Here is a 22720-nt window from a genome sequence, read left to right on the forward strand (position 1 = left end):
CACGCTTTGTGCTAATGCTGCTTATCTACTGGGTAGATTATGAGATGTTAGAAATAACCTGCAGACTGAATTCTATGGATTCCGTTTTATTGAGGCCGTACCGGCATTATTTCTTATATACAATTGCGTTTAATTCTGGCAGGAGAGGGCACTGAGCTCTTCCGTTGACAGATCATGTACTTGTACAATGAAATGTGGTAGGCATTGCTGTGGTATGCATACCCGATACATTGAGGGGGGATTCAATCAAAACGTACTGTTCTATGGTTCTATTCAATCAAACGTTCTAACTGCACATTATAAGTGTTTTAAATTAGGGGTATATAGCATTTCATAACACACTATGTGATTTGTAAAACAAAAAACAAAACAAACAAACAAAAAAGTAGGCCATAATGCATTTTTTTTTTTTTTTTTACATCTGGATAATAATCTCTGTTTCAGGTCATTTTAATGGCCATCCAGGAATTTACCTACAACCTGTTTGTGCTTGAGTTGTATAATTATAACAGTCATCTAGCAACAGAAACATAACTGAATGCATTATAATCAGTGCTAAAAAAAAAAAAAAAAAAGTTATTGAATATTTTGCTTAACATACCACTAAAAAAAACTAAATTGTATCCACGCTTCTAACCTACCAGAGATTCGAGCCTTCCTGGGCCCTGAAGAGGTCTGTCCATTGTTATCTTTTATTTTTAAAGGGCTGGAATATTGTTCCATTTAAGGAAGCTAACCCCAGTCTCGTATAATCATACCCATTGTAAACAGAGCTAGTATGGCCCAGGATTGCAATGCTTATACAAAAGCATTTTCCAAAAATGATTATTATATATATTAAAAAAAGAAGATTACCGCCTACATAAAAAAATAATAACGTTCATAATATACAAAGATTTTTGTTTTAAGTGTAACTAATTGTGAAGGTAAAATATGAACAGAAATGATAATGTGAAAAACTGTTTATTGAAAGACAAGTATGTAAATTCAGCTCTGCATAAGCAACAACTATTATGCAAGATTAATAAGATTTCTAAACAGAGTTCAAAGAACATCACCTCAAATGTATAGTAAAAAATCATGTAAATACAGTTTTATTAAATACAATCATTTATTCAGTTGTACAAACTGAATTTTATTGGTAACAAACTGTACTGTAAATAAATGTCCATGCAGCCCAGTAAATTCCTGGGATTGTTTTGTTACAGAAGAAAAGGCATTTTAGATTTACAAAGTAATTCAGACTGTATTAATATACAGTCCTACATTCCCACAGAAATTACATTTAAAAACTTGCACACCTTACATAAATATTATACAAAAGTTTCACTGTTGGTTGTAAACATATTTCAAATAAATTATATAAAACAGCAATCCATACAATATTGTTAAATCCTAAATAAATGTCAAGTAAATACAGTACATCAAAAGTGCTATACTTACGTTGTGAATGATCAAAAAGAACTAACATTAGTAACAAGATCAAGTATTCAAAAACAAAAAAGTATAAACTTCTCTTCCAGCTAATTTTATGTTTTTGATGTTAAATATTAAAGAACTGACAGTCTGAAGAAATACTCCACTGTTAAAAAAGCCACATCTCTATAGGATTTTAATGCTTATTCAAAAGCAAAATGGTAAAACATAGTGGGGTATATTCAATAGATATAGACAGTTACAGATCTAAATATTACCACCATGTTATTTCACTTACTTTTAAAGACAAAAATACAATTGGGAGACACACACGTGTTAGAGATGTTGGTTTTGACAAAGTCTCCTTCTTATGAAGATTTAAACAATGGTCTTACTTAGATCTGCCACTGTATAGATGAATTAGTATAGACCAAATGTATTTAAAATATCTGTATTCATAAAATAAACAAAAGTTTGTAAACGTATCATCTTGTCATAATTTATTGCTTTGTACATCATGTACAATATTAAAACCATGTTTATTACACATTTATTCATGCAAGTTTTTTTTTCTTTCTTAAAGGCTGAAAGTTACCAGGCTAACACTGAAAAGAATTCTTTCCACAATGAAGGTACATACAGTGACAAATTGAGCTTTCCCACATTGTGCTATCAAAATAGTTTATAACAGTCCCAGCTCGACAAGAACGATCCCAGTAAATAAAGAATAAAGGACTCAATACTCCATTGCCACTCCACTGCAAGATTATTCTTTGGTGCAAGTCACTCACTCTACAGCTGTCATGTGCTACAGAACATACATTCAAAAAGCTCAAATATCACAAACTTCCTTCAACGGGAATCCCTACAAATGTTCTCATGTGCAAAAGACTGAACAACTTCAAATGTACCTGGTTAGGAAAGGGAATTCTACCAGTTATTATAGTTTACAACTCAAGTGCAATTTCACAATTTAAATAGATACATTCATTAAAAATCCTACAAAAAAATGTCCAAATACAAATCTTCATACAAATCTATATAAAAATGTCCCAATCAAATATCATACCATACTGAGTAAGATATCAGAAACAAATGTGTGTGTGTCCAATTGTTATGACAAAAATGCTTCAGTGTCACAGAATCATCTTTGCACTCACAACAAATGAAGCTCCCAATTCTTGCCTTATCACATCCCCCTAGTGAAGAAAATAAGTACTGTATTTTTAAATTTACCAAGATCACAAAATGGTGCTTTGGGATTGTCCATTTTATAAATAAACATACTGTAGGCTTTAAAAAAGAAAGTTAACTTACTTAGCATACTTAAAAGTATTTACATTAAAATATAAAATGACAATTAACAAGTTAAGTGATCTACTAATATTTACAATGGTATACCCAGAGCATTTGCCTCTCAAATGTGCTTCTAGCATGTCAGTGACTGACATGTGACTTTTTTGCCAAAGGCAGGTAGGTCTCTTTCTCAGACATGAAGCATATTAACATACAAAACTTATTTTGTTCTTCCTGAGCCCTGATTGTAAGGGGAAATAAACTTATAAAATATATTATTGGCACTTGCAGGGATGAAAAAAGGAATATTTGTTAGATAATTTAATTTAATGATGGTTTCGGTACGGCAAATGTTCTTTGTATCAAAACAGAGTCCCGAGAAGTGGTTTCTTCATTGGTGCAACATTTATTCCAATTAAAATATATACTAGCAGACTGAAATAAGCTGCCCATTTGATGGCATTGTATCAATTGCATGTTATCCACGTGCCTTCTGGGTGACAAGGAACAGTGCAGTAGTTTACATCTCATTAGCCACTGCTCTTTATGGTACATCCTGTTTGTCTCTTCCAGCACTTCATAGCCAGCATTTCCTGTTGGGCAGCAATATAGAACCAGTGCACAGCATCCTGTCTACACACTGTAAACACAAACACAACCATGTGATCGCATGGCACTAGGAAGGCTGCCCACGATTTCCCACTTGTCTTGTTCTGGGTCATATTTCTCTATGCTCTGAAGATAGGATCCTTTTGAGTAGGAGTATCCCCCTGTGACATAAATGCATCCATTCATGGCAATAGCCCCACATTCCATCCTCCTCTCCATCATTGGAGCCATCTGTCTCCATTCGTCCTTTTCTGGGTCATAGCAATCAGTGATGGTAGTCTGCCCACCGACTAGGTGTAGCTTGTTGTTTAAAGCCACAGAACAAAGCCCGTACTCTGAGAAGAGTAAAAAAAAAGAAAAAGAAAAGGTAACCAGTTTAAATAATTAGTAACCAAATAATGTCAATTATTTGTTGTTGTTATTTTCCAGAAACACAAAAATGGTAATATGGTCCTGAAGATTTTGAATTGTACTGGGCAGAATTAATTGTCCTTATTTCATACAGTATGTAACATGCAGAGAAACATCCCACAAGAGTCATACTATCAAACTGCTTCTTTTTCAGCTCATTGAATATAAAACACTCACTGCTGGGTGCTGCATTTACATGCTGGAAGATACCACAGCCCTGATCTGAATAATCCCTGCTGCACTGACTGTGTCTACCATACAATCAAGATTTACTGCACCTGTGGGAGTTTCCACTGTGCCTCATTGGAAGTCCTTTAGGTTTTGTCTTTCAACTCCCATGTCTAGTATAGTGCCAGATGATAGGGAGCCAGCATGTATGCAAATTAATAGAGTTTTCAATTATGGGGGTCTGTTGGAGGTAGACGTTTATTTTGCCCTAAGCATTCATCAGCCATAGGATAACTTATTTTACAATAATTACTGTATTGTGATGAAATAATAAACCCTGCTGATTCACATTTAATCTCCATCATTATAACGATACTGTAAAATTGTTATACAAAATAAAAATGCAACAATTTCCCAGGGAAATAAAATATATCAGGTTAATAAACAACATAAACAACTAAACTGTATTCAGGATGTTGCATATACACATACATTAGAATGCTATTTATTTTAGTGCTTAATTTTACACAGGCTTGCACGTTTCAAACTCTGCAGTGCCTCCATTACAGTGGCTGTGTATAAGCTGCCCAGGTCTTGTCCTGCTTATTGGGGCAGACGAAAGAGCATTCAGCCATGAAGAGACCAGCTGCAAGCTGGGATTAAAGGGTTAGGTGATGAGGAGGTTGCTTTGTCCATTGCATTGACCTTTAAATATTTTTTTTTAGGTCAAATGCTACACAGAAAAAAAAAAGTTAAAAATCAAAAGGCAATGCTGAACAACATCAAATACACTTTTCATTTATTAACAACCTATAAATTGTACCTGGATGTGGACTTATTGTAACAATGCTCCATTCATTGAGATCCGACCTGTATCTTTGAATTTTGTCATAGGTGCAGCTTCCCCTATAACCATAGTGACCTCCAGTTACATAGATGATATCACGCAAAACACAGGCTGTGGCATTTCCAACACCTGGTCAGAAAAGTAAAGAAAAATAATTTGTGTGTTTTTTTTTTCATACAGAAATTGGTTAGATAATTTAATTTAATGATGGATGAGATATCATAAGGAATATGTTGCAGTAAAAATATGTTGCCTAAAAGGAAAATGATAATAGACATCAACACAACATCTTAACATACAATATACCAAATATGCAGTGCCACATATATATATATATATATATATATATATATATATATATATATATATATATAACACTGCTGGTAGTAACTGTGCGGGCTACTTATAAAACTCACACTATATTTAAAGGCTGTGTTTATAAAAGTGTGTGTAAACATTCATAAATGCTAAGCCTGCAGCAATTAAAAAAGGTACAGTTTCATAAATAGGCACCAATGCTTCATTTTACGAAATATATTCACATCTAGTTCAGACATATTTGTATTCAAGGAGAGAATGCTGAAATACCTTGTACCATGTTTGCAACAGGGCTCCATGTCTTCTTCAAAGGGTCATAGAACTCTGCCTCTCTTGCAGGAGCTCCCCCTCTGTACCCTCCTATAACATACACACAGCCATGCAAAGTGACCGAGCAGTGATAATATCGAGCATGAAGCATAGGGCACCCCTCTGTCCACTCATCAGTGTCTCCATTATAAACCCACACTGTATCAAGAGCTTCAATATTGTCTGTTCTGTAACCCCCTGTTACGTAAATGTTTGGTCCCAAAAGTGACACGCTGTAGCTCTCCCTCGTGTGGTCTGGCATGTCAGTTCCCTGGACCCAGGTATTAGTAAGTGGATCCCATGCATTAACCTCTGAGAGCGGGTGCCAGTAATATCCTCCAATAATATACATGCTAGAGGTCAACTTTTTAGAACTCACAAAGTTCCCTTTGCGAGTGGATTGTAAACCATGGCAGATTAAGGAGTAGACTTTTTTCTCACTTCCCAGTAAACATCTTTTCTGCAGATCGAGGGCCGTCCTCAAGTAGATTTCATCCAAATCCAGTTGGATGCAGTAGAGCAAATCCTGCACGTAACCAGTCCGAGCTTGGACATCATGGGTGATCCATTTCACGACAGCTTCCAAAAGAACTTCTTGTCTCCAGACGTTGAGGTTTTCTCTGGACACTATGTAACTTAATTTCTCAAAGTCCAGTTCCAGGAACTCCTCCTGCATTGTGACCTCTTCAAACATACACAACATCATCCTCCTGGCCTCTTTTTCCAGTTCAGGGCAGACATGAAACTCGGCAAAAGAGTGCATCCCTAAACAGTTGTCAACATCCAGGTGCCTGACCAGAAACTCCTCACAGGCTTTCTTTACAGACACAAACTGAAGGAGATCAGCTGCTTCCAAGAGACTCTGGACATTCTTCTCAGTTATTTTCAGCTGGGATGTATACACATAATTCACCAGAGCAGTCAATACATCACTGTCGATACCTGAAAGCTTGATCAAGTTGTTGGATCTCTCTCTCATGTCTGCTGTGAACATCACTTTGAAATAAGCACTGCATGCAGACAGAGCTGCTTTGTGACACTGAAATATCTGACCAGTAGCGCACTGGAGAGTAATGTCTGTGAACAAGCCATCAAGGTAAAATTCTTGGAAAGCATCCAAGAACTCTGCTGGGTGAGCTGGGTCAGCAAAGTCATACGTGTAGCATTCTTGTTCCTTAATTGACATGGCTGCAAGAAATTACAAATGGTTTAACTAATTTGTTCTTACTCATTGCCCACATGAATTACTTACGTTCATCAATATTTAATGGTATGGCTGTCACAGTAACAGTATCTTATGGATGGTGGCAGCACCTAAACAAACTGCCGCTCACTATCCTGTTATGATGCAATGTATCAATGGTAATTATTTAATTGCTGCATTCAATCACCAAGCCAGTCAAGCCAACAAATAATACATGGAAATATTAGCTTAAGATAAGGTATCAGAAAATGATCAATCATACTTGGGTGGTTATAAGTCTGGTTTTAAAATATAATTATACTTGTAATACATTGTGAATAATAGTAACTTTGAAAACTATGAATGTAATAAAAAATAAAAAAAATAAATAATAATTTAACATTTTAGATAATAACATTTAATCTGTAAGTGATTGAATATGATTGAGTATATATATGATAAGTGTATATCAAATACAGATCACTTTGCATTTCCCCAATACGGGTTTTGTTATGTGTAAAAATCCAACTTTAATTTATATTTACATGGTGTCTCTATTCAGAGAAGCAATAAAAGCTTCACTATACAGTAGGTACCAAGAATAACAAAAAACATGTTGCACTACTATGCAAAACAAAGGGAAAATACAAGTAAGCAAGTCTCCATAAACAAATACTCAGGCTTTGAATTAAACATTTAGTTGTAGGTACATATCAATTAAAAACAAAAGTGTAACATTAAGTTAGTAAATTGCAAGTATTGGTGCACTGTAACTGCGTGACAAATTCAAAGATTTGCCACTTACCTTAATTGGTATGCTATAATATATATATATATATATATATTACACACACAATACACTACTCTCGAAGTACTGGGTCAATATTATTGGAGATCAATGTAAAAGGTTATGTAATTTGCAACATTAACTGTAATATTGATATGCATCTGGACTTAGAAACCAACATCCTTTGTAACAACACTGTACGTATTGATTGGTATTGCTATTTTCCATAGCACAGGAGGTGTGCATAGCCTGGTCATAACTAAGAAACACAAGAGTCAAACACAGACAACAGCCTTCCTTACCTGGTCACTTGGCACACGGCGTGTTGAGGGGATATATTCTCACTGCTTGAATTAAATAATATAAATAATAATCATCAACATCATCATTTTGTTTTCAATATTGCACACGTCTTGGTTGGGTACGGCGATTCTCGATGACTGCCTGACTTTGCCTGCCAGACGGAGTGCAGTTAATCGTAAGAATGTGAGCACCGCAGTCCTATTTTGGTATCTGTGTATAGTTGGTAGCTGCTTTCAGCTGTCATTCTGCTGTGTATTCTGGGCAGTGTTATGCGTCTTTGATTGGTGCCGGTTGTATAAGGTTGGAGTGAAGTACCATCGTCATTTCAAAAGTCCCCCAGGGAGAGATTATCCTGCCATATATATGAGAAGGGGATGTTCCAAACAAAACACAAGCACAGATGGATTCACCTAGTGAACTGCTTTGGTTACATTATAAGCTGTTACAATTTACATACATTGAATTGCAAATGTCTTGTTTTCTAACAGCGAAATCACTGTCATAAACATCGAAGGGTTTTAAGGTAAAATATTAATTGTTGCAAAGTTCATAGGTATCAGCCTATACACACACTGTCGGTGGCATTTCACATTTCCTATTATTATCGCAGTCTTTCCCTTCCGTTGCCATGGTATTTTCCCCTAATCCTATTAGGATTCAAATCATTGCATAATTACGTTTTTGTTTTGTTTTTTTTCAGACGACAACATCTCTTCTGTTCTCATATTGGACAGAATTTAAATGTCTACAAAGCCACTTTGTGTATTATTATTAATAATAAATAATAATAATAATTTATATTTATAGTCAGTTTTAATATGAAAATGTCATCAACTAATTATAAACAATTTCATATATATATATATATAAATTATATAGATCATTTTAAATGTGCAGTGTCCCACATGCATGTCCTTTAAATTAAATCCTAGGTGACTCACTTTACTCTATTTGGTTTTACAGGTTCACATTCTTAGACTCAGGCATCCTTGAGGCTCTAGGACCCCAAACAAACAAAAAAGGTGATATTTTCATGTGGGCTTATAAATGCAACAGCCTTCTTAAATATGGAAACAAAAAAGAATAATTAAAAACAAAAACATGCGGGACACTACATTTTATGTTAAGATACCAAATTTATTTAAAAATTACGTTACAGTCCACCAAGAACGTTATTTTTATTTGACATTTTCTTAATGCAATTCTGAAAGGGTTTCTATGCAGCTTCACATGTTCCTTCTTTGTCATGTCAAGATAAATAACCATGGATCCGTTAGTCACTGGTGGTGCTCAGTGGATTACAAATGGTAATAACATAATCAATATTCTCACACAAATTACCCCTAGGTACATGTTACTGATACATTTTTACAGTTTACTCCTTTCTTCCTCAAACTATTTAAGGGTGTTCACAACTCTTCAAAAATGGTTACGTATCAAAAACCACCCACTCATATCATTCCAATAATATTTGATCCTCTTTGATATTTGCTTGCTTTGATAGTGCTTGTATAAACTTCATCGGTCTACTCTAAGTTATTTCTTTTGACAACATGTTTTATTGTTAAATTACCCTCTTGAACTTTTTAAATACAACACATCAATGTGTTTTTTTTCTGATTTAAAGGAATTGTGTTGATTAAACAAGTTTTCACATCTGAATTATCCAGGTACGAAACTAAATGAACCACTGCAATGCGACAGCCGCATTCAAGTCTGAATGGCATTAAATCTTAAAAGTGTATTTTTAATGCAATCTGGGGAAAAAATCTGAACACAACTCGAGTAAAGTTAAACTCATTTTATTCATGTTTTGGTATTAACTCTTTAACATAATACATTTACTCTTCAAACATTTAACACTGGTAGTCATAGCCATGCTATGTAAAATGATTCACTATTTTTATTGTGTTGCTGTATGTTTTTGTTTTCCATATATCATTTTCACTTTGTCTCGGGTGAAGTCCTTTCTCCTCTATTTTGTCTATTTCAATAATCAAAACAGTAGATCTAAATATTGCTGGGGTCAACTTGTAAACTTGGTGTCTTTAGACAGACATGCCAGTTTAGATTATTAAAAAATCATTGATGGAAATACTCTGTTTACTCACTTCACCTGACCTCACATAGCTTCCATTGAGAGAGAAACGTATCGTGACATGGCAGGAACCAGTATAAAATCTGTATACAAGTCAACAGACTATCAGGTTATACCCAAATGCAATTTGAACGGTTTATAGGAAGCTTGGGGTCTAGGATAAAAGTCTGAGAAGGTGACGAAAAATCAAGGCAGTTATCATGTTTGCCTGCAGAGGGTGACAGACAGACATTTTAAATGATGACACTAAAAACTGACATCACCCAAGTCAAAGTGAAAATAAAGCCTGGAAAACTAAAACAAAGCTCTAAGGGACTTCTTGTGAACAAGTGTCATGAAGATGTGTTTTTGAAAGCCATGGTTAACGCACATTAAATTATCAACCAAACCAAGGCATCTGTCAATCAAACAGCAATATCAATGTGACAGGGAACATTAAGGACACCTATGGAATGATGTGAAAGTCATCACTGGAATCTACAAGGACAGCTGCAGTGCTTCTTTTACATGCACTTTCAATGTGTTCAGGTCTCCTAATAATGAAGAAACTCCCACACTGCACCACTGCTCTCCTGCAATTGCTGCAGAGGTGCTGAACGACTCCATCTGAAGACCAGCAGCCGTTAGCACACCTCGGAGGAAAAATATTAAAGATCAGGGACAGCTCTGCCATAATCTGTTTGGAATGGGTGTATGCTAAGAAAGTGTATGTAAGCTATGGTTAGAGCTACGTGAAATTATTTATATTTTTTATAATTTTTCGTTTTATTTTTCACAAATGTAGTTTTATTACAGATACACATTAATAAAATAACTCAAATAGATGTACATCAATAATAGTATAGTATACATAATGTTTTAACTACATACATATTTATTAAACATTTTTGACAAACAGACTTCGCACAGAAAAATAATTTAGTTACCATAATTTCTCATAAGCGGCAGTAACGGCAACAGTCTCCCACTCTTTTTAATCAACTGCCTACTTACAGTGAATACTGCCCATGCCCTCTATAAAAATACAGTAAGATAAAAAATAATTATATATATAAATATATATATATAAAATTTATTATTATTTATATATATATATAATTATTTATTTCTTAGCAGACGCCCTTATCCAGGGCGACTTACAATTGTTACAAGATATCACATTATTTTTACATACAATTACCCATTTATACAGTTCGGTTTTTACTGAAGCAATCTAGGTAAAGTACCTTGCTCAAGGGTACAGCAGCATTGTCCCACACCTGGGATTTAACCCACGACCCTCCAGTCAAGAGTCCAGGGCCCTAACCACTACTCCACACTGCTATATTTACACTGCCCAACTACTGCACACACAGCAATCTATCCATTAAAAAAAAAAAAAAAGACGATAGGATTTGTATTTCAATCCCATTGCACTGAAGCGGTATACAACAAGCTTTGGTTTTCTCAGTATTTAAACACCGAGCAAAGCAGATTCATTCATTCAAATCCATTCATAACCAAAACAGCATTTGCTCCAATGCAAAGTTTGCACCACTTGAAAGAAAACAAAGAATTAGCATACTAATGGAAAATGCCGTACAATTGCATTTCGTTTTATGTTACATTTCATGTTATTTCGTATTTGCGAAAAACACTGGCCACTAGCTATGGTCCAGAAACTGTCTAATAAATACTAGTGTGTATGAATATAGTTTGCCCAACACGTATTGAAATGTGTGTTGAAATCAACTTATTTGAGGTTTGTCCAATCATAAAACTTTTTTTAGGAATGTGTAGATAATGAATAGAAACTTTATGTTTTTATTATTATTGTTATAAAACAACAATTGTTCTTTCTCAGACAGTATCTTACCTGCAACAGAAGGCACAAGCTGAGGGTTTGCCAAGGCCTTAAAAAATATCAGGTTGCCAGTGAGAGGGACTGGCTGTCTGAAAAGCCCTCCATTGAGCTCCAATAGGACAGGAACATCTCCTTGAACTGACCCCACCACTTTGTGAGAGACACCGTTTGCAGATATTTCTACTTCACATGCACTTTGAGCCAACATCGGTGCTGCATCACTCTGGTGACTGGCAATCTGTAAGCAGAAAAGAGAACATTGAATCCTGGCGGCAGTGCTGTTACACTGCTCACAACTTGATCATGATTCTGATTTTCAGTGAATTACCCTTTGCACTGCCAGTGAAATTATGACTAGAGGATAAGAAAGTCATCAACACTGTGGTGAACTACGTAGACACTACTCTAAAGATTTAAATCATGAATTTCACCAGTGTTTTAAATTGCAATTACAGTACACTTCAAGGTGTTTATATTGTAATGGAGGAATATGCAACAATTAAAAACCTGTTTTGCTTGTAGAAACAATGGCTTTATTATATCCCTCATTGTCAACAAGTGGTACCTTTAAACAATTCACTTTTTGGGAGGGGGGTGGGGCTTAGATCACTGAAATTCAGTAGGGGAATGACCATATTTGGAGGTGGCAAGATTAAATAAATTGATTTCCTACCTTCCCTCCTCCTCACCTAGTTTTTTTTTTTTTAATCAGTTACAAACATTTAAACAGTATGAACTATCTATTTTATTATCTATTCATTATTATAGAACAAGAGACACTGCTCTCCCATTGTTTTCTATGGAGGTTTACAGTTCTGGTATTACTCAATAACAGAACTGATGAGACCAATTAATGATCCCTGTTTTAAAACCACTGCTTACTGACGAAAAGCTTCACAAAAGTGACCTCTTTCAGTAGACTAGTGGATTTTAGACAAACGGGGATAAATAAATAATTAACAAGTTGAATTATAATAGCCATAACAACATTGTTGCAGCGTGTTCCCTGGTAATAATGGAAGTCCCTCGTTCAAATAATGACGTGGGACTTCCATTGTTACCTTGTAACACGCCTCGGCAATGTCATTTTCTCTTAAATGGAAACTAAAGATGGAACATCTCCAGTCCACTGAATTTCAAAATATACCTTGTTCAGGAAAGATTTGAAAGACACACAACATACAGTTACTCCAGCTTCCTTTGCCAGGGGTAGTGCATTCACAAGGTTAACAGCATTCTTCGAGCTATCCTTAAGCATTCCGACGACCACTGCAGCGCTCAGATAGCCAGCCGCATTCTTTAGGGATTGTCCTGTTTGAAGGTATAACAGGAGAATGAATTAAACACGTTGCCCTTTTCTGGACTGAGCTTACCTCATCACAGTAAATCCTCTTTCCCAATATGCAGATGAAGGGCTGATAATAATGCATTAGATTCCTTGGCAATACAGTGACTTTATCTCATGGAAATGACTAACCCTGACCTGGTTTACAGCCCTTCAACCCAGCTACAGGAACTCATCCAAGCGCATTGTTGTTAACTTCTTAATATTCTGGCTGTGTGCAAAGACAAACTGCAAGGTATTGTTCTTTGAAGGATCAGTGTAACTAAATATCAATATTAAAAAAGAAAAAAAAAAACACATAAATGGGTCAGAACTGAACCAAGCTTCTATTAGCCCTTTGCAGTTCTATGTCGGACCAGGTCCGACATTACAATTTTTCCTTTCCGGTCCAATGTTGGACCCTGTCCGACATCATCAAAAAGACGTAGAAAACAGGTCTCTAGTCGTCTTTTCTCCAGAAAAAGTCGAGAAAACCATTCAAATGCCCGAGTGAGACCGATAGGAACCGAAAAAATAAAAAATATATTTTTTTTAAAAATGGCCGGATCTGAGCAATACACATAGCCCCTGCACCACAGAGATAACACGGACAAAAACAAACAAGAAAGCTGCTTCTGCATCCAGCGCTCAAAGAATATCACTGACATTTGCAGAGCTTTTTGAGATGTTATAGTAATAAAATAATGACTTGGATCACATTATTGAGGAGTTTGGTGATAAAACAAGTGATCAGGAGATGATTTATTGGTAATAAGACTAATAAGAGGTATGTGAAAAATACAATGAACAAGGGGTGGGGTGGGGCTGGAGATGCAGTACTGAGTGTCCTGTTGATATCCAGTGCCTTTTAAACCTGTTTTACTGTGAAAAAAATACTTTTAAACAGCGCGTCTAAAATAAACTGCACGTGTGAAAATAAATTGGACCTGATGCGTCTGAGACGTGCTGAATAAATGGACCGCAAAGGGTTAACATCATTAGCTCTCTATTTCAACCTTAATAAAAACATACCCAGTGCTGTAATCTGAACTTCACTTTTCACTTGTCCAGCGCAAGCTGTGCCCACTGAACCCAGTGCTTCTCCCAGCTTAATCCAGGGCCTAGATTCAGGAGCTATAGCAGCTGTAAGGACCTGTGCATTTACCTGTTAAAAAACAAAAAAAATATTTAAGAATGTATTTATTTTGTGTATTTTAAAATCAAGACCAGGATATGTCCTTGGTGTTTATGGACTGTTTTCAAGGATGTTCTACGTACTTTAGCGCAACATTTTATAAGGTTCCTGATTAATTGAACAAGACAAAAAAACCCTAAGCAACACATCCTAGCTGTATCTGCCCTCACACTGCTATTTTGGTCACCTTGACCTTCTTGTATGTAGTCAGTCAGATTTATGTATGGTGGAAAATTGATGCACCTGTGATGTTCAGCTACTGTATGCTCTCTTCCTAACATGTAAAACCGCACTAAAACGTAAAAAGCACAAAATGCAATACTTACAGCCCCAATTAAGGATTTGCCCTGCATCATTTCGACAATCTGTGTTGCAATGTCTCTCCCGCAGCGAATTTGGGCCTCCTTGGTGTTGGCCCCGAGATGAGGGCAGCTGACCACACCAGGGTGGTTTACAAGCGACCAATCCTTAGGGGGTTCCTGAACCACCACGCACAGGGCAAAAACAGAGCAAATTCAAATACATGAATCAATGTTAAAATGTTTACACTGACTACTCATCTCAAGTGGCTCTGTCCTTACTACTGCATTGCTATGCTTTCATCAACTTCCAGTTCAGTTCATTTGGACTTAATGAAAAAAAAAAATAACCTGGTGGTAGATGCAGGTGGCATTTCAGAATGGTGACACTTTATGATTTGGCAGAAAGAAAATGTGTCAAATATGACTTTGTAAATATTATTGAAGTACCTGTAATTGCAGTTTGAAGTTATTGAATTTGACCCTTCAGAGTATTAAATAGAGGGAAAGAAACAGCAATACAATACTTTCCCTCAGGGTCCGACTTTCAATAAGCACTCACATTTTGTTGCTATATTGCTACAGTAAACTTTCTTTACAATGACACGTGCTTACGAATAAAAAGACAATGTTTAACGTCAATATATTCTACTCACGTCAATAAACACGTCCAGTCCTGCTCCGCCACACTGTCCAGACTCCAGAGCTCGCAGTAGAGCAGCCTCGTCTATAATGCCTCCGCGGGCACAATTAATAACCTTTACTCCCTTTCTACATCTGGCAAAACTTTCATCATTTAACAACCCTGGAAAGAGGATAGAGAAGTATAATCAACTAGAATAAGATGGTAACAGAAAAGTAACTAAAATACAAAATACATAATTCATGTCATGAAGATCTTTTGGTTCTTTGCTTAACCACCACAGTAACAACTGCCACTGAAATAATAAACTCAGTTTGGCAATAATATTTAAACAATTCCACAATGCAGGAATGGAAATAAGACTCCCATTACATAGCAGTTTGATCAATCCTTGGTTTTACTATTGAGTTTAATAAGACACACATGAGCTTGTTAGCTATACACTGTAGCTAATCAAGCTCGAAGTAAAACCTGGAATGGGTTAGTCTTATTTTATTATTATTATTATTTTGTTTATTTAGCAGACGCCTTTATCCAAGGCGACTTACAGAGACTAGGGTGTGTGACCTATGCATCAGCTGCAGAGTCACTTACAATTACGTCTCACCTGAAAGACGGAGCACAAGGAGGTTAAGTGACTTGCTCAGGGTCACACAATGAGTCAGTGGCTGAGGTGGGATTTGAACCGGGGACCTCCTGGTTACAAGCCCTTTTCTTTAACCACTGGACCACACAGCCTTTTCATACCTGCAATGGCCACTGCTTTTGACTGCAGTTGCACGATCATTTATAAAACCATGATAACATACCTGTTGTAGAAGGCATTAAAGGTGTGTGAACAGTGATATAGTCACAAAGTGGCCACAGTCTCTCAAGGGACATCTGTTCAACTCCAAATGTGGCGGTGACTTCAGGAGGAATTATAGGATCATAGCCTACAGTCTGAATAAAAAGCCAAACACAGTGTAGCATATTACTGAAGGTTTACAATGTGGTAAAACTGTAAGCACCACATACTAGCACATTATTTGTTTTAAGAAGTAGGGCATGGTTTAAAATAATTATGTTTGCTGTCGGGACCAAGTGCATAGGCATTTTATCCTTAAGCTACAGTATGAAAAAGATATGTTGAAGTACATTGTAGGTTCCCAACGTCTCTGCAGACACTTCTGAATGAAAAATGCAAAAAGCATTATGAAGAACCAAAGTTATACAGAATAAAAAAAGTGTTTCAAATCGAGATCATCCCTGCAATGTACTTCTTTGACAAGGGCAGGCACAGAGGTTTAATATAGTCTCCCTTGATATTCCCTGCAGTGCAGCACATCACCCTTACCTTCATTCCAAAAGACTGCATTCGAATAGCTACTTCCTTTCCAATTCTCCCAAGACCCACAATTCCAAGAGTTTTGCCATATAGCTCTGCCCCCATGAACTATGAACAAAACAATTATACTTTTATGTCAGGTTGGGTATTACGGAGTCCAGCCATTAGAAATGATTTAGTCTGAATTTAAATTAATTTATTCACATAAGCGATAGAAATATCTGTAATTTCACCTTTTTACGGTCCCAGTTTCCAGCTTTCATCGACATAACAGCTTGTGGGATTTGCCTAAAAAGAGTAGAGTAGTACAGTATGTTACAGCAATACACGCTTACCAGAAACCACTCACTAACATTTCAATAAAAGTCATTTGACTGAAAACTAAAGGATGTGTGTATTGGTGAAAGAAAAGAAAATGCAGGAAATAAAACATGGCATGAACAAAATGGTTCTAGATTTGAAACATGAACCAGACTAACCTGGATAGACTTACGATCATTCCACACGTCAACTCTGCAGCACTGGTGGTATTGCCACTGGGAGTACTTAAAAATGGACAAAAGATTATATGCATTTCAGACAGCTTTTTTTGGTGCACAGTTCAGTCTGTAATTATACTATCCACGCATATAAAATACATACAATTCACATTTTCATCAAGACAAAGAACAAACCAGCCCTCCTATGACATTTTAACTACTGTTTGAGAACATTGTGATATTAATGCAAATGCAATTTCAATGACCAATTCAATGTAGTGTGCCAAGTACAGCAACTTTAATAGCAGTTGCTAACTGGTTGTAAGCGAGAGATTTAAAATCTGTGCAGAGGTTGCACAAAATAAACCTTGATAACTACTGCCATTAATTACAACACTACAAAGTTTACAAGATCAGATTTCTCTTGTTATGAACACGTTGTTCTTTCTTACTTCATGACAATAATGCCTTTCTTTGTTGCGGCCTCCACGTCCACATTATCTACACCAGTCCCTGCCCTGCCTATGATCTTCAAGTCTTCGGCAGCATTGATGACATCAGCAGTGACCTTGGTGGCAGAACGAACTATAAGTCCCTCATAGCCCTGAAACAAGATGCAATTAACAATTGTACAAGTTATATTTATGCCTTAACAAAATACAGTAGATGTGGACAATTGATCATAAAATCTCATAATACTGTTGGTGCAAACTTGAGAAATACAACACCCACTCGAGATATCGCGGGTGTCGGGGTCCATTATAAATCCGCTACATATCGAGGGCCGCGATACAGCTAACAAATACTGTACAACCACTCCTTCGTTTTACCGGGGCGTCAGGGTCCCATATAAATCCTCTACGCAACCTGCTTTTTCTCATTTTTCGTATTAAAGGCAGCACACCGTTTTAATTCGTACTGCGGAGGGTAATTGCTTCTCATCAACTTAAGTCTCCAAGATTCATTGAATCTTCCTCTGCTTTCTCAAATGCCCAAAATTCGCTCCATTGAAATAATCAATTCCCAGCATAGGAGGCTTGTTGCTAGCTGACGTCAGTGCCCTGTGACCTTTGCTAGTGCTTTGCTTAAAAAAACATTTCAGCAAGTAGATATTTAAATTTGCTTTGTGTTATTGTGCAATGCGTGTGTATGTGATAACAGTATGATAATGCTTTGTTTTAATTGTTTTGTATATATTTTTTGTGATGTGCAGTAGGAAATAAAACGAACAGTAATTCTAAGTGAAATTGTCTATGTCTAAGGCATTCACAGTTAGACTGTAAATGGAGAGCCAACTCCACGACCGCGATATATCCAATATCAGCAGTAATAGCGAGGGGCAATATAACGAGGGGTGGGTGTATTACCTTTTTTTTTAAGAAATCCATTAAATATAAATATTATTACATGTATACATATGAAAAATAAATTAATCTGTACTGCTACTCCTTTTATAAAATATTCTGAAGTGATGCATATAAAAATGTAGATTTGTATTCCCCCAAACTAATTTATATATAACCTTACAGCGTACCAAATGTTGCAAGTAGCGATTTTAGTTTAATGCAACTGGTAAATACTGACTACATGTGCTGTCTGAAATCTCAAGCTATATTGTTGCATCAGATTGGAAAAGGAGGCGTAGATTCTAATCTCAAATTTCAACTGCTGCCACCGGGAAACTGAACATCAGCAAACAGCAACTTAAAAATTAATTTAAATTCAGCATGCAGCCCAATTTAATAATTTAATAATAATATATTTAAAAACGACATGTTAAAAAATCAGAAGCATTGGAGAAACAGCAAATGTGGATCCGTTTTAAAAAGATGTGAACTTCGGATCCAAGCCAATGTCTGTAATAATATATATATATATATATATATATATATATATATATATATATATATATATATATATTAGCTCAAAGAGCCAGCTGCCCAAATCAGAAGGTATTTTAAAAGCTGCAGGTATCCATAAGTAGGCCTTAGGGGAAAAAAATATTTTAAAAAGTTAACACACTCAGTACTTACAATTTAAATATATCATTTCTTAATCAAAGCACGATGAACTTTATATTCCGATCTCACCTTGATTTCAGCAATCAGTTCATCTTTGCTCAGATTTTGTTTCTCCGTAACAGCAATGCCATTTTCTTGCAAAATCTGCTTGCAACAAGGATCAACAATTTCACTTATTAAGATTCTTCGGACTGTTGCCACAGCCATTTTACTGCACTTTTAGTTTTACAGCGTTTTTTTGTTTTTGTTTTACTGAAAACTTTAATAAACAGGGCGCTTTAACAGGTTCCTTGTTCTGTAATTTGATGCAAGCACTAGAGAACTACGTGAATCTCCCGATTTTTGCAGCACCTGATTCTAACATCCAGTGACCAAGGACAACCCCTTCAATTAGGAATAACCCCGCCTTTCCAGCTACTGGTTTTTCAGTGCTTTATTTCTGTTCTAACGTGTCAAAACGTGTTTAGTTCAAAAGAAAACATTTTCAGCTTTATTCTGGAGGCTTTATTTAGAATTTAAATAAATTAATGATCATCTGGTACAGTAATTAAAATGTATGCCCAGTAGGATAATTTTTTTTTTAAAACCAAGATTCACCATCTCAGATTTACTTCATATTACATTAAGTCAACCAGGAAAGCATTGATGGAACCCTGTAAAATGCTATGGCTATATCTTTCTGAAATCACAGAATGGCCCATCATCCCTCTACAAACTTATAGGACATGCATGTTTCTAAGATTTTTTTAGTGCGATCTAATGTCACTTTTTTAAATTAATGGTCAATTTAATTTACTATAATATAAAAAAAAACTTAATAGGGCAAACGTTACACTGCACAATTCCCCTTGATTCCACTACTTTTCAGTACGAAGTACCCAGTGACATCCCATTGTCCAGGTCTTTGTCACACTCTGGCCTTTGCTGCCTTTAAAGTGTGTTTGAAAGTAGGCTGTTCAACCCTCATACCTTCTAGGGATCTTATAAATTACCTGTAGTTAAGGGTAGACCTACAAAGGTCAAGGGTTGTCTCAAACTTACTGGGCTCACTATTTTACAGCTACCATATTTCAACAGGTCAATATGACTACTTTTAAAAGAGATGTCTCAGTACTGTGAGTTGTTCTTATGTAACAACTTTGTAGATTTGTATGGAGAAAATAGATTTTCTCTCTCTATGGTGGTCTTCCGTCACGCACCATAAACCGATTGTAGCTGGTTCAAAGTGCCGCTACTAGGATCCTTATCAGATGTAAAAAACATGATCACATTACCCTGTCTTGCCCAGCTGCACTGGCTACCTGTAAAGTTGCCTACAACGTCCTTCATCACACAGGTCCAGAGTATCTCTCCAACCTGCTGACCCACTATGTCCCTGCACACAAGCTGAGGTCCTCTGACCCTGGCTTGCTTGTTATACCCAAGCAAAAGTGCACCACACTTGGAGAGCGCTCTTTTAGCTTCATGGCCCCGACTCTCTGGAACTCTCTCCCAGCTTCAGTGCGTGTAGCTCCCCCAGTCGCTCACTTCAAATCAACTCTCAAGACCCACTTGTTCTCTTTTGCTTTCCATGCTCTTTAAGCCTGATATCTGTTATTAGCTGTTGTCTAAATTGCTATTTCAGGGTTTTCACTCCATCTTATTCGTATGATTCTGTATGACACACGATTCTACAATCCTAGCCTTGTATTTAATGTATTTGCATTTTTTTTTTTTTTTACTATTTGTATTTAATGTACTATGCCCTGTATTTCACTGCATTTAATGCATTATGCATTGTTCCTCACTATCTTGTAAAGTGCTTTGTGATGGTGGTCCACTATGAAAGGCGCTATATAAAATAAAGATTGATTGATTGATTGATTGATTGATTGATACGTCAGTTGCCTATATAGGGCAGTGCTATGGCTGTAACATTTTGGGTTATATCATAATGTAATAAACAGAACTCTGCACATTTAAAGTTATACAGTATTTTTATTTGTTTTACATGTCAATTATAAACTGAGGCTCATTCAAGCATTTCATGAACAAGACACAAGGCTTAAACACATTCTTCAAGAAAAAGGGTTTTAAAATACAGAATATCATTATCATTATGATTGTTATTCTTGTTTCTCAAACAAGCCATCTTATAATTATTTCACTTCAAGGTGATATCTCTTGTTTGGTACAATTTAATTACATTTGTGCTAATTTGCTAGAAAAGTTTGAAAGGGTGAAAGAGATATCTCTTTATATTCAGATGTGGATTTGACACAGTTAAAAATCTCAATAATGAGTGAATACATACAGATCCCAATTACTATAGCAAATTCCAATGACTATTGCAGAATTGTTTACTGAACACATTCTTAAGTAGACAAGAGTGTTATGTTAAATAAATAAATATATATATTATATATATATTACTATGGTCTAAAAATTCTGGCTGATTTATGAATAAAATAGAGTTTAGCATCCATGAAACTGTTGTAGACCGTTATGGGCTTCTTAACAACGGTCTAAAGCAATTTCTTTATAACAAACTTTATTTAAAGAAAACTATTTTTTGGAAGGCCCATGAGTTAAAGCTTTGTAAACAGGACAAAAATTACAACTGCACTACAAACATGACTGTTTCATTAGTGAATTCATCTCATTGAGGATATCTAGACCTGATGACCAGCCTACAACACGAGATTCAAGGTGTCTTGAATCACCTGCATTTAACTTAGAAATCAGCCTGTCCAACGAATATCCCTTTCTGGGCATAGCAACATCAGATGTCTTTAAGCTTTTAACGGGGCAAAGGTCATTCCCTCCATCACCAATGTAAACAGTGAGTTGATATTGCACACCCGCCATTAACTGTCTCTCTAAAAAGTCTTCCAGTACTTTTCTTTTGCAAAGATTAACAGGGCATTGTGCACAGGAATGAGAATGGAAGCACTGAACATCAAGGTAACCTCGGTCATCAAAATGTGCAGGATTTGTAAAAACCCTGTCGACTGCACACTGAGCACCAGCTGCATGTAAAATCCAGTCAATGAAAACTGTGTTGGAGTCTGAAATTATTATGCAGTCCAATCTTTCTTTGTTTTGACCGATGAACTTCAAAAGATCAATCATCCCAGCTGTATAAGGCATAGTTTCCATAACAGTTCTTATTGCATCTTCTCGGATTCCTTGATCTCCTATGTAAGAGAGAACCCTTCCCATATATTCAGTCCAGTGCCCTTTCTGATAGGTGTTTTTGAGCCAGTCTGGCAAATCCTGCTCAGGAGTGCACTTAACGACCCAAGTGTCACTATTATCATCTACCACTGTGTGGTCAAAGTCAAACACCAACAGAGTCTTCATTGTCTGATGGAAGCAAGTATTCTTGTTTTAGAAACTATCCTTCCTACAAAAAAAAGCAGTAAGTATAGATGTGACATAGCAATAGCTCATATGCAAACCTGAACGTGATACATAAGACTGTTGCAAATGCAATGAACGTGTGCCAGTTTCAGCGGTCACCTTTACGTGCAGAGACCAGCTCAGACGACTGCCAATTTTTCTGTTATTTTTAACTGTGGGGATAGGTTAGATTCTAGCTGTACAGCTGTGTAAGAGTAACAGATTATAAATAATAATACACACTCAAGTAAAACCATTAGTGCAATCAGCAAAAAAACAGAAGCATGCATAGTACAAACCATCAACATAAATTACGTTTATCCAATATCGTTTTTTTAAACAACGTATGCTTACCTCAAAGCTTAATGATACTTACAGAACGCTTCCTAGATATAAACCACGTGACTGTGCCCAACCTTAGCTCCGCCCCATCCTCTGTTTTGTCGCTTTGACGCTTGGTAAC

At 36.1% G+C, this 22720-nt stretch overlaps 3 protein-coding genes across 4 annotated transcripts; all 3 read right to left on the bottom strand.

The window, feature by feature from the left end:
• Nucleotides 1-989: 989 nt before the first annotated feature.
• LOC117405483 (kelch-like protein 23) lies at nt 990-7951 on the bottom strand. The gene is made up of 4 exons (XM_034008580.3): nt 7647-7951; nt 5336-6562; nt 4724-4876; nt 990-3656 (listed from the first exon to the last, which is right to left on the bottom strand). Exons 2-4 carry the CDS (start codon nt 6558-6560, stop codon nt 3346-3348), a joined length of 1689 nt encoding a protein of 562 aa, XP_033864471.1. The 5' UTR covers nt 6561-6562; nt 7647-7951; the 3' UTR covers nt 990-3345.
• A 1482-nt stretch (nt 7952-9433) lies between these two features.
• On the bottom strand, nt 9434-19282 carry LOC117404859 (D-3-phosphoglycerate dehydrogenase-like). Its single transcript, XM_034007759.3, has 12 exons — nt 18946-19282; nt 17308-17459; nt 16856-16921; nt 16610-16664; nt 16386-16484; nt 15859-15991; nt 15063-15211; nt 14434-14586; nt 13945-14077; nt 12772-12899; nt 11601-11826; nt 9434-10377 (listed from the first exon to the last, which is right to left on the bottom strand). Exons 1-12 carry the CDS (start codon nt 19081-19083, stop codon nt 10223-10225), a joined length of 1587 nt encoding a protein of 528 aa, XP_033863650.3. The 5' UTR covers nt 19084-19282; the 3' UTR covers nt 9434-10222.
• Nucleotides 19283-20662: 1380 nt separating this feature from the next.
• On the bottom strand, nt 20663-22699 carry LOC117413964 (probable phosphatase phospho2). Of its 2 annotated transcripts, none has more exons than XM_059032274.1 (2): nt 22634-22699; nt 20663-22261 (listed from the first exon to the last, which is right to left on the bottom strand). In XM_059032274.1, the coding sequence occupies exon 2, from the start codon at nt 22216-22218 to the stop codon at nt 21481-21483; it is 738 nt and encodes a 245-aa protein (XP_058888257.1). In that variant the 5' UTR covers nt 22219-22261; nt 22634-22699; the 3' UTR covers nt 20663-21480. The 2 variants fall into 2 exon arrangements, with proteins under 2 accessions (XP_058888257.1, XP_033879358.1); XM_034023467.2 differs by having other exon boundaries at nt 22612-22699.
• Nucleotides 22700-22720: the final 21 nt, after the last annotated feature.

The sequence above is a fragment of the Acipenser ruthenus genome, chromosome 10, assembly GCF_902713425.1.
Source record: "Acipenser ruthenus chromosome 10, fAciRut3.2 maternal haplotype, whole genome shotgun sequence".
NCBI lineage: Eukaryota > Metazoa > Chordata > Actinopteri > Acipenseriformes > Acipenseridae > Acipenser > Acipenser ruthenus.

What these genes read in the sequence shown, in the direction of transcription:
- LOC117405483 (XM_034008580.3), bottom strand. Translation starts at nt 6,560, where the DNA reads ATGTCAATTAAGGAACAAGAATGCTACACGTATGACTTTGCTGACCCA. An exon ending in TGTTGCAAACATGGTACAAG is followed by an intron (nt 4,877 to 5,335) that starts GTATTTCAGCAT and finishes TTTTCTGACCAG; the next exon opens with GTGTTGGAAATGCCACAGCC. An exon ending in TACAATAAGTCCACATCCAG is followed by an intron (nt 3,657 to 4,723) that starts GTACAATTTATA and finishes TACTCTTCTCAG; the next exon opens with AGTACGGGCTTTGTTCTGTG.
- LOC117404859 (XM_034007759.3), bottom strand. Translation starts at nt 19,083, where the DNA reads ATGGCTGTGGCAACAGTCCGAAGAATCTTAATAAGTGAAATTGTTGAT. An exon ending in GAAACTGGGACCGTAAAAAG is followed by an intron (nt 16,485 to 16,609) that starts GTGAAATTACAG and finishes TTTTGTTCATAG; the next exon opens with TTCATGGGGGCAGAGCTATA. An exon ending in CAAAGGAAGCTGGAGTAACT is followed by an intron (nt 11,827 to 12,771) that starts GTATGTTGTGTG and finishes TTCTGCTTACAG; the next exon opens with ATTGCCAGTCACCAGAGTGA.
- LOC117413964 (XM_059032274.1), bottom strand. Translation starts at nt 22,218, where the DNA reads ATGAAGACTCTGTTGGTGTTTGACTTTGACCACACAGTGGTAGATGAT.